Source organism: Mobula birostris, chromosome 10, assembly GCF_030028105.1.
Source record: "Mobula birostris isolate sMobBir1 chromosome 10, sMobBir1.hap1, whole genome shotgun sequence".
Classification (NCBI taxonomy): domain Eukaryota; kingdom Metazoa; phylum Chordata; class Chondrichthyes; order Myliobatiformes; family Myliobatidae; genus Mobula; species Mobula birostris.
The window spans coordinates 126,420,642-126,433,358 of NC_092379.1; the positions used below are offsets into that span (position 1 = coordinate 126,420,642).

The window sequence follows — 12,717 nt, forward strand, 5'->3', positions numbered from 1 at the left end:
TTATCAGCACACACGAAATGGTGTATATTCATAGTGCATATCAGATATTGGCCAAGCATATTGGGTGCCTGCACAGGATATGAACCAGCCAAGTTTACACATTGACTGAGAGTAGATCTGCCAGTCTGATTTGATGCTAAAGCCACATCTGTATAGAGATCATCTCTCACTCCTCTCTTAGACTGGGCAGGAAGATGTTGGGGATGGTAGATGCTAGAACAAGAGGTGACCAAGTGGGAGAGAGGTAGGAACAATGCCAAACAAAGTGGTTTCTGATACTGAAATCAGCTGTTCATGAATGTAACTCAAGATTGGAAGAATCTACTTGAAAGTCAAGTGTCAAGTGTCAAAATGCCAAGGAAAGGTCATTACTGCATCCACTCTTCAAGAAAAAAGGTTTTCAATTGCAGGATGCTGGAAAAACAGGCGTCTCCAGACAAGAGAAAATTTTCATAGACGTTTCAGTCACTTCCATTGTTCTATACATTATAAGCTAGGGTCAATCTATTGTCGAGTGTGATTAAGGAGACACCATGTGGACAGAATATCCAACTGCATTAGATGAAAGTAAATCTCATTTACAAGTTAGACTCAGAAAGTCCATCTAAACTCTTGGTTGGCACCTGGATTGAAAGATCCCTCTCTGGCAATAAGTTATTTAGACTACCCAGCCAATATGAATTCAACACAGTTTGCACAAGTATACTATCTTTCCATTCAGGTGCAATTGGCAGAATAAAATGCTTGGATATCCCAACAGACACCTCTTCTCAGTGCTGCCATCGGACAGAAAGTACAGGGGCCTGAAGATCTAGACCTTAAAGTTCTTCAATAATTTCCTCCCCATGCCAACAAGTTCTTAAACCAACCTGAATAAATTCAACTCTGCATTGGGATATGTACGAGGAGTAATTGATAAGTTTGTGGCCTAAGGTAGACGGAGTTAATTTTAGAAAACCTAGCACATTTACTTTTCAACATTGTCCCCTCCAACATGTACACGCTTAGTCCAGCAGTCGTGGAGCATATGGATCCCTTCTTTGTAGAAGTGGTCCACAGCCGGGGTGATTGATAAGTTCGTGGCCTAAAGGTAGAAGGAGATGAGTTACTAACTTCAAACTTTCTGCATTATCACTCAAAGAGTTGAACTGTACATGCATGTAACGAGAGCGTCTTGGACCTCCAGGTGGTCCACAGCAGGGGTGATTGATAAGTTTGTGGCCTTAGGTAGAAGGAGATGAGTTATACAGCTCTTCTTACATGCACGTGCAGTTCAACTCTTTGAGTGAAAATGCAGAAAGCTTGAAGTTAATAACTCATCTCTTTCTACCTTAGGCCACGAACTTATCAATCACCCCTGCTGTGAACCACTTTCTGGAGGTCTAAGATGCTGGCTTCTACAAAGAAGGGATCCGTATGCTCCATGACCACTGGACTAAGTGTGTAAATGTAGTAAAAATAATTGTGCTAGGTTTTCTAAAATTGACTCCTTCTACCTTAGGCCACAAACTTATCAATCACCCCTCGTATTTTTTTTCACTCTTATTTATATCTGTCATTAAATTTATTCTGTTGTTTATTTTTGCACATATTTATGCATAATTTGCCTAACTAAAGTTTATGTTAATTGTGTTGTCCTCTTGATGTAATGTAATGTGCTGCTGTTGCAATAAGCTTTCATGCCATTAATATGTACCCTGTGCATGTATGCCAATAACTTGAACTTGAGATCATGTAATGAGATCGATTTCTGTAAAATCTAACTCTGCAACTATATAGTTAAAATCTAGCAAATATAACAAAATTACTATCAGCTACTTGGAGTATCAGGTTAATTTAATTTAAGCAGAGGAAAATTGGATAGCTGGACGATAGTCCACTGAAACTAAGATAGTTAAATCCCACAAATATGTTCTCAGGGCTAGTTCAATCCTTGATTTAAATATAACGTCCAAGAGCACAATGCTGCCTTCTAAGAGGGCAGTGAAACTTTCGTCTACTTCCTTTTGCCGTGGTTCTTGAAGAGCTGGAACATGTGTGCCCCTGGATAATTTATTAAAATACAGAACGGGAGGATAAGATGGTGGCGCGCCGTGCGTGCGCAGCCCTCCGGTGAAAAATGATATCGTATCTGTTTAATAGGGGTCGTGGACAATTCTGATTTGATGGAGAATGGATGTGAAAGCACAGAGGAACATCTGGAGAAATTTCTGAAATGCCCGTTCGCTGCTGTCGTTACTGTGTGGTCGGGAATCTTTCGGAGGGTAGGCCTCAAAATCCCCGGCCTTCCCTGCTTTTGGCGACTGAGAAGGAGGTCGAATCATTCGGACAGAGATGGCACTCAGTACTCGGTCTCGGAGAGCTGATCAGAGCTCAAAGTTTTGGGATGACTCAGAGTCGGATTGTGGTTGGCATGGCAGGGAGAGTTTTTCTTCCTTCTCCCGTCTGCGTGAGATGTGGGACATTTGAGAAACTTTGGACTTTACTGTGCTCATGGACTTCTTCATCAAGTTATGGTATTGTGCACTGTTGTAACTATATGTTATAATTATGTGGTTTTGTCAGTTTTTTTCAGTCTTGGTCTGTCCTGCGTTTTGTGATATCACACCAGAGGAAATAATGTATCATTTCTTAACGCGTGCATTACTAAATGACAACAAAAGACGTCTACGTGTCTTCATAATCCTAATCCTAAAGCCTTTCTCAGCAAATATTCACTATGGTAGACTCAGTGCAAAAAACTGGCTAAGCACGGAAGCATACAAAGAAAATTCGATGGAATAGGAGTGATCATTTTCATTTGAAGTGCAAATGTTTCCTGTTATTGTTGTTAAGACCACATCCAATAATAATGTTAGATCCTGTATTAAGTTCAATAATCAGAGATACTGCCACTCAGTTGCAGGGCATGCTTTTAAAATCCTGTAAGTAATGGATCCCAGTTAAATAATGACAGCAATGCAATTAAGATGCACATTATAAAACTTCAACACATAACTTGAGAGTTGAGAGTTAAAGGGCAAAAGTTTAGGGGTAACATGAGGAGGAACTTCTTTACTCAGAGAGTGGTAGCTGTGCGGAACGAGCTTCCTGCAGAAGTGGTTGAGGCAGGTTCGATGTTGTCGTTTAAAGTTAAATTGGACAGCTGTAGGTACAGGAAAGGAATGGACTGCGTGCATTCCTTTCCTGCGTTATGGGCTGCGTGCAGGTCGGTGGGACTAGGTGAGAGTAAGAGTTTGGCACGGACTAGAAGGGCCGAGATGGCCTGTTTCCATGCTGTAATTGTTATATGGTTATAAGAATTTTAATAAGGATTCTTGGGAATTTTGTTTTAAGTTTGTAGCTGTCTGTCATCCTTTAAAACCAAGTCTGTACCTCTACCCATGCTCTCACCTCCATCCCCTTTGACTAGTTACTCACCTTTTTCCCCTGGCTCTTTGGGTTGGCTGCGCTTCATCCGATGAATCACCTGGACTTGACTTCCATGACGTTGTGCCAGATCATCAATGGGTAAATAATTTATTATGTGCGCCTGGTGAAACAAACATACAAAAAATATATAATAAGTTCAGTGTTGAAAACCTGGTATTGAAGGTTGTCCAGAAACAGAACAGTATGATTGTTTCAGCATTCACCACTTCAAAGGTAATCAACACAGATGTCTTATGTTGTTAGTGTTTGCTGATTCTGAGGACCCCAGTTCGATCCTGACCTCGGTGCTGCCTACACCTTCCCTCTGTGATGGCATGGCCAACCCATTAACACTAACTCACTATTTTTGCACTATTTATTTTGTGTAATTATATACAGTACTACGCAAAATCCTGAGGCACATAGTGTATATGGCTAAGGTGCCTCAGACTTAGAGTACTGTAGTAATTTTGCGTATTGCATTGTACTGCTATTGCAAAAAAAAATGACATGAGTGATGATAAACCTGATTCTGATATGAGTCATTATTGTGAATTGAGAGTGGGAAGGGGGCAGGGAGAGGGGGATCGTGGTTGGGCAAAGGGGAAGGGAGATGGGAGGGAGCAGGAAGCGCCAGGCAGACATTCTATAATTCAATTGTTTGGAATCAATTGACCTTGCCTGGTGTCTCAGGGCTGATGTGTCTGCACCCGTGCCCCCTGCATCCCCCCCACCCCAGCACTCCTCTCTGCTGCTCCACTCTCGCCATTTCCAACATCCTTTACTCCTGCCTGATTTAGGAACTCGCTCTCTGCTCTACATTGACAAATACAGTACTGTGCAAAGATTGTAGGCACCCGAACTATATATATGTGCCTAAGACTTTTGCACAGTACTGTATATGTATGTGTATATATACATACATATTTTACACACATACATATAACTATATATATATATATATATGTATATATACATACACATACACACACACAAATACATACACATATTTCTAAATATAATTTATGGCATTTTTTATGTATTGCAATGTTCTGCTGCTGCAAACGATACAGTTCACAACATGTCAGTAATACTAGTCCTGATTCTAATGCTCTAGTTACACCAATTTCCTTCGGCATCTGAAATTATGCCAGCTAGCTAAATAGTATTTGAAAACGAGCTCTTCTTTGTGAGTAAACGACAGAAAAAGAATCAAAGGTGTGTTAATATTCATGTGACGAGACCTTCAATTGTATGGAACAGAGAAATAGGGAGAGAGGAAGAGGAGTAGTAAAAATTCCCCCTGCAGTTCAAATGGGCTGAACAGCCTCCTCCTCTGGCCAACCCCAAGCAAGACAGCACCACTGAAAACCATAACAGGTGAGACCATCAATGACAAAGGCAAGCAGATGGAGAGATGGGTGGAGCATTACTCTGAACTCTTCTCCAGAGAAAACAGCATCTCGGACAGCACGCAAGATGTCGTGGAATGCCTGCCTGCCATGGAGGAACTTGATGCATTGCTGACTGCCAAAGAGCTGAGTAAAGCCATCGACAGCCTGCCCACTGGGAAGGCACCAGGATTGGATGGCATTCCACCCAAGGCCATCAAATGTGCAAAAGGCATCCTGCTAAACCACCTGCACGAACTACTGTGCCAGTGCTGGACAGAGGGAGCAGTGCCGCAAGACATGAGAGACTGCAACATTATCACCATATATTTCAGACCTTGCATCTGAAATGTGGATAGATTCTCAAATGCAGAGAAGGGGAGAAGAACAAAGGAGGAAACAGTCTGAGAGATGACAGAAAAGATGGCAAAAAAGGGTGTATTGTGAGAGCAAAAGAAACAAAGGATGATGGTATTGGGACCACAATCATTTTATCAATGCATTGAATTAAATGTTGAGGCAGGAAAGCAGGATGCTGACTAAATGAAAAGTGGGGAAATTATTAGTTTGTCCTGGATCATGGCACCAAACATGTGTAACGTCCTGTAATGTTCACTGCTAAAGTAATGGTTCCTCTGTAGCGGCCATGTTTGGGTTATGGCTGGAGCTAACCGGACTGTTGATGCATGTTAGCCAACCAGGATTTTGTTGCCCTGTCTTGTGACTCTGGAAACAGTTGCTTTCACGGGCTTTTGCCCGAAGGGGAGGGAGAGAAGAAGAGAGAAGACGCAAATGGAGGAATCTGGTAGACCGCCGGACGGGGTGGAGTCTGAGCGGGGGTCCGAAGGTTGTTGACGTTCGGAGGCAATCGATGGTGGAAGAGTGCCTACTGAGTGAGCCCCAACTGCAACTTTGACTTTGGCCCTTTTTATTTTGTTTTGTTTATTTTCATTACTAACCCTATATTCAGTTTAAGATTCATAAAGTCTATCATTTAGTTGCATATGGAGTACTGTCTGATATTTAGTGTTGGGGGTACATCACACAGCATCCACACAAACTTTCTTACCCAGTTTGGTGAGGCTGCAGGCTGATTCCCCAGACGAACACGAGCTGGGCAAGCCAAGCGGTTACATAATAATGCATGTACCTACGATTCTGCTTCGGAGAATCTGATCTGTTGATATCTACAGAGCTGGTAATCCTGTGGAGGATGTTCTAGGAGAGGTTCATCAATCTCCTTAGATAGCAAAACAGGACACCAACTACTATCACATCTTTCACCAGATAGCAAATCCAATTAAGATTTCTCCAAAACTCTGTAATTTCTATTCGAAAAATTCTACAGATGTACTGTGGAGAGCATTCTGACTGGCCGCATCACCATCTGGTATGGGGTGGGGGGAAGGGTCTACTGCACAGGATCGAAAGAAAGTTGTAAAATTAGTCAGCTCCATCATGCGTGCTAGCCTCTGTAGTATCCAAGACGTCTTCAAAGAGCAGTTCCTGAGAAAGGCAGCATCCATTATGAATGGCCCTCATCACTCAGGACATGCCCTCGTCCTGTTGTTACCATCAGGATGGAGGCCTGAAGGCACACACTCAGCAACTCAAGGACAGCTTCTTCTCCTCTGCCATCCGATTCTTAAGTGGACATTGAATCCATGAATAGTACCCTTACTTATTCTTATTATTTCTGTTTTTGCACTACTAAATTTAAATTTAACTATTTTATATACATATACACACACACACACACACACACTTACTATAATTCAATTATTTGTTTCTATAGTTATCATGTATTGCATTGTACTGTTGTCACTAAGTTAACAAATTTCACGACATTTGCCGGTGATATTAAACCTGATTCTGATTCTTCTTTGAGCCGTTTGTACAAGAGACAGAGAACAGGCTAATAAAGCACAGGGTTAATGTCATTTCAGTTTTAGGGCGAGCTCTCACTCAGCACCTTCCAATTCTGCAATATTGAACTGAAAATTACAGTAGCTTAAAGGTTACTGTGGCTGAGAAGTGTGAACTCCTACAGCGTGTACCATTTCTGCTTGTACTTTCAGCTTGTTACTTTCCAAGTGGATTTCAAAACATCCCATTTTCTGAATCTCAAATGCACTCAACTATTCTCTGACTTTACTTCATAATCAACTGTGCACGAGTAAACTATAAGCTACACAAAGACACTGGCGGTGCTATCACGACTGAGTGCAGTGTTAGCCAGCTGGAATAGGACAGACTGGGCAGTCTCCTGCATTAACATTGATCTAATTTATTCAGAATTTGCAAAAATCAATTTCATTCTTCTTCTGCATATGGTTTCAAACAAAAAAAGCATAAAAATTAAAGGAGAAAGTCACCTCAGTGTGCATTCGAAAACAAAAAGAATACAATGACCAGGCAGTTGTAAAACGCCAGAAGGAATGTTCTGATGTGAAAAGTACATGGAGAACAAAAAAATGAAAATAAAAACATAGAATCAAAAAAAGAGAAGATACAGATTCACTTGTTGTACATCGAAACATGCAGTGAAATGCGTTATTTGCACTAACAAGCGACACAATCTAACGATGTGCTGAGGGCAGCCGGCAAGTGTCGCCACGCATTCCTGAGCTGATGTAGAATGCCCGCAATGGTGCAACAGGAAACCCTGCAAGAGCCAGCAGGTCAAGTAAACTGTGACGAGGAGAACAGAGTTAATGAAGTTTGAGCAGGCAGCCAATAATGGATTGGATGTAGCTGAAGTGCAAATGAATTGCAAATATCTCAAACCCTCACATTTCTATATTTTAAAAAATTAGGATAGAGATAATCCAACCTCGGCTAAAACGGAGATTACTAACTCCTGAGGACAGCTTCGTGGCTAAGATATTTAAGGTTTTCACTTCATTTAGGAATCTTGCAGTTGAGGAAATGCACAGGCAGCATTAGGGCAAAGGTAAGTTCTGAAAAGGATACTGCCACAAGAAATCAGCATCCATCATCAATGGCTCCCACCATCCAGGCCATGCTCTTTTATCACTGTTGCCATTGGGAAGGGAGTACAGGAGCCTTAGGTCCCCCGCCATGAGGTTTAAGAACATGTATTACCCTACAACCAACAGACCTCTGAACCAGCATGGATGACTTCACTCACCTCAACTCCGAACCAATTCCACAATCTATGGATTCACTTTTAATGACCCTTCATGTTCTCAGCATTAACTATCTACTGTAGCACACACAAAATGCTGGAGGAACTCCGCAGGTCAGGCAGCATCTTTGAAAAGGAATAAACAGTTGACAACTTGGGCCAAGCCCCTCCTTTGGGACTGGAAATGAAGGGGGAAGATGGCAAAGTCAACATGAGTTATTTGCTTGTTCATTTATTTATTATAATTTTTCCTACTTGCAGATTGCCTTCTTTTGCACATTGGTTGGTTGTCAGTCTTTTGTGGAGTTTTTTCCAATGATTCTACTGTATTTTTTGTTCTACTGTAAATGCAAGTAAATGAATCTCAGGGAAGTATATTATGACATATATGTACTTTGATAATAAATTTACAGTGAACTTTGAATACCTTCTCAGCAGTTTTTGTAGGCTTGGGTGTGTAGGTGGATGTTGGTACTGGATCCTATCCCTCAGCACTCCCACTTTCCAGGGTGAGGTAATCCTCCTTTTGAAATGAAAGGTGGCTGTGGAGAGGGTGGACATTGATCCCTTTCATTACCCTACCCTGACAGCTGTTGTAGAATCTTTAGCCATAGGTTCTCCAAGTGCTAACTACAGACAGGAAGACGGGCCAATGAGTCAGGCTGACTTCTACTCTGGATCCAGGAAAAACTGGATGTGGAAGAAAACCTCCAAGGAAACTGGTGATGGTATCCTGAAATCCCACCAACTCCATCTCAGAAAACTCACTGCTGTCATTTCCAAAGGCAAACTTTCACAAATATACCCTAATGACAGATTTTGGGTGTGACTCTGTTTCCCTTTCCCAGCTGTTCAAAATAGTCCAACATTTCTTCTGCTTTTACTTCTAATTTCTAAAGTTTGTGGACATATAAAGTTGCAATTTTTAAACAAATACAACTTCAGAGACAGTTATTAGTACTTCAATGAATCCCATTCAGAAAGAGGCAGAGGTCTCACTCTGCAATTGGATACTTGGCTTCATCATCGGGAGACCACAGTCAGTACGAGTCAGAAATAGTTTCTCTTCCTTGATGACATCCATAACAGGCACACCTCAAGGATGCATGCTTAGACTGCTGTTCTCTTCTGTCTACACTTGTGACTGTGTAGTAAGGCACAGCTCAAATACAGTCTATAAATTTTCCAGTGGCACAACTGTTCTTTGAATTATTTGAAATGGTGATGAGGTGGCATACAGGAATGAGATAGATCAGCTGGCTGAGAGGTGTCACAACAATCTTGCACTCAACCACAATAATACCAAGGAATTGATTGTAGACTTCAAAAAGGGAAGTTAGAGAGCAGATACCAGTCCTTATCGAGGGTATAGCAGTGGAAACAGTCAGCAGCTTCAATATCCTGGATGTCAACATCTCTGAAGATCTATCCTGGGCCCAACATATTGATGCAACTATGAAGAAGGCACACCAGCAGCTGTGACAAAATAGATTCACACTCAAACAGGGGTTTCCAGCATAAAAACAGTTGGGAACCTCTGCTCTAAAAAAAATACCAAGGGATGAGATTATTTAATTCAACAGCAAATAATCTGGAATTTACCAACCTGATAGTGTGTCAACTGAAATGTGAAGCATGTTAAGACTGAGGCCCCCATTTAACACAATCAATCAGAGAATGTGGAACAAATTTTGTAAATGCAATCAAGGTACAGAGTTAATAATGGGAGAGACTGCAGCAACATGATGCCTTCTCACATTTTTTCTGTTGCCCATAACAAACCAGAGTTCCCTGTTCCAACAATTCTGGGTCACTTCAGTTCAGCCTTTGATATTTCCACTTCCCTGACACACAACTTCACTACACTCTCCTAACTATTCCTCTCTGCAACTTAAAACAAGCTCCTGTTCTCTCACTTCTCCAACCTTTGATCCAAAACATTAACGGTTCCTCTCCCCACGGAAGCTGACCGATCTACTAAGCACTTCCAACATTTTCTGTTTTGTTTCCATTCAATGGGGGGGGGCGGGGGGGAGGGAATGTATACTCATATTGATGAAGTGACCCTGATAATGTAAACAAACTCTTCTAACTGGACTCCAAGTTATTGCTTTCTCTCTGCCCTCTTTTTATCCTATCAGGTTGCAGATCTGGCAGCTGCTAGTGACATGTGGATAACCTGTGTGGTATCAACTTTGCAGAACTCTTTTTGCATGCTGAGTGTGGCTGCCCACACATAGTGAGGCTTAGGTTAAAGCCTCAAGCACAAAACAGCTTTTGTCCGTAACTCATACAGTACTTGGTGGGAGTACATTTTAAAATCTCCAGTTCAAAAAACTTCGCAAGATCTACTTATCCCACTAAAGGTGTACAAAATAAGAGACATGGATCAAGTGGACAGCCGAAGTCTTTTTTCCCCAGGGTAGAAATAGCTAATATGAGGGGACATGATTTCAAGGTGATTGGATATAAGTAGGGGAGGGGATGTATCTTTACACAGAGAGTTGCGGGTGTGTGGAACAAGCTTCCAAAGGCAGGGGTAGAGGCAGAGTTATAGAGGTTATCCACAGTATCTATTAAATAGGCACATGGATGACAGAAAAACAGAGGACAATGTGGGAGGGAAGGGTTAGATTGACATTACAGTAGCTTAAATTGTCGGCACAACATTGTGACCCAAAGGGACTATACTGTGCCCTAGTATTCTACGTTTCACCACACATAACTTAAAATATCTATCAATCTATCGCATTTTCATAAAGGGATCCATGTCCTGTGTTTAGATATTGTATTTCACAACTCACTACATCCCTACGTGTTTTCCAGACGCTTCTGTAATTGCTCTAAATTTTCACCACAGTCCATGCAACAGCAATGATGACTCAATCCTTCACAATCACTGGCCTTAGTTTTACACACGATCCAAGAAGAGACAACACGAATGCCCCAATCAGGACTATAGTGAAACATCAACCTGGATGTTTGGGCTCAAATCTCTGCAGTGGGACTTATTCCAATTCACAGTCGAGAATGCTATCAACCAACCCCTGACATCACCTCACTATTTTTGCTCTCTTTTGGCACTACTTATTTAATTTAATTTTTAATATATTTCTTATTGTAATTTGTAGATTTTTATGTATTGTACTGTACTGCTGCTGCAAAACAATATATTTCATGACATATATCAGTGATAATAAATCTAGTTCTGATTCTACATACCAGACATCCCACCTCTCCCGGAAGTTCCGGGAGTCTCCCGCATATTAATAGTGGCTCCCTGATGCCTACAAATTATATACAATGTCCTGGAAATCTTTTTTTTGAGAGAGCGAGCGCGCGTGAGAGAGAGAGCGAGAGAGAGTGAGCGAAAGAAAGACCACGAGAGCGAGCGAGAGAGACAGAGAGAGAGAGTGTGTGTGAGTGTCATGGGAGAGTGTTCCAAAAATATAAAACATACATCACCCCAGACTATGCTAAATTGTACCCCTGCCTAATAGGGGTCAACAATAATGACAGTGTTGCTCGCTGCACTGTTTGCAACAGTGACTTTTCTATAGCCCATGGTGGGTTAAGACTGTAAAAGACATGTTGAGATGAGTTTAACAGGTGTCATTCATTCATTAGCATAGCTAACGTTATTTAAACTAACTGGCTCGCTGCCAAGGAGCTACTCCATTGCAGACATCCCACCTCTCCCAGAAGTTCCAGGAACCTCTTGCAAATTGATGGTGCTACCTCCCTGAAATGAGTTTTTGCAGGGTGGGATGTCTGACATAGCACAGATTATATTGATCAGACGCATCAATAATCTCATAGGTTGAGGGGAGATTTGAAACGAAGTTGCTCCAGCATGCTCCTGCCTTCAGACCTTTCAAGTCTATTTAAGGATGCAATCTCACCATTATTCAAATATATGGCCAAGAACAGAGAAGCCGGCCAGTGGTATAGTGGGGACTTTGAGGCTTAATGGTCCTGAGTTCGAATCCGCCCAGCTCCTTTCACGCTTTCCATCCATGCTGGGCTGAGCTTCAAGCTAGCTGCTCAGTCTTGTAAAAATTGTTAAGGAAATGGCAAAAAAAAAATCACCTGATGCGCCACAAGGCACGAAAAGGAACATCAACAACACAGCAAAGAAATGGGCAGCTGGGCAAGGATAGGAATGAGTCGCATTTCCTACTGAGAGCAGTCAATCACACTGCCCCAGGGAACTGTGTTGCTTTCAGTCTCTCACAGACAGATAGAGGAAGTTTTATCTTGACTAGAACAAGGGTCTCAAGAGATATTTTTTTGAACAGTCTCTGTCTAGTAAATTACTGAGTGCATTGCAACAGGAAAATAAAACACAAATCATCATGATCTTAGTTGTCTTAAAAAAACCTGCTGTTGGAAATGAAAAAGTTAAGAACAGACAACTTGTGGATATCCCTACACATGAATGAGCTCCCACAACATTACTAAATACAAAGTTCAAAGTAAATTTATTAGCAAAATACATATATGTCATCATATACAACCCTGAGATTCATTTTCTTGCAGGCATATGCAGTAAATACAATGAAACTCAAAGAATCATTGAAAAAACTGCACACGAAGATGGACAAACAAGCAATGTGCAAAAGACAATCAACTGTGCAAATACAAAAAAAAGATAATAAGTAAACAATGAATATCAAGAACATGACATGAAGAGTGCTTGATCCATGCTCTGGTTCAAGAAGAAAAAAAATAAGAATAATAAATAAATAAATAATAAATATTGAGAAC

General features: G+C 41.3%; 1 protein-coding gene across 1 annotated transcript in view; it reads right to left on the reverse strand.

Moving 5' to 3' along the window:
* Positions 1-12,717, reverse strand: part of eda (ectodysplasin A) — a 269,459-nt gene that overhangs the window by 105,444 nt on the left and 151,298 nt on the right. The window contains exon 2 of the mRNA XM_072270941.1: positions 3,421-3,532. Within this exon, the coding sequence (XP_072127042.1) occupies positions 3,421-3,532 (112 nt within the window). The remainder of the gene's footprint in view (positions 1-3,420; positions 3,533-12,717) is intronic.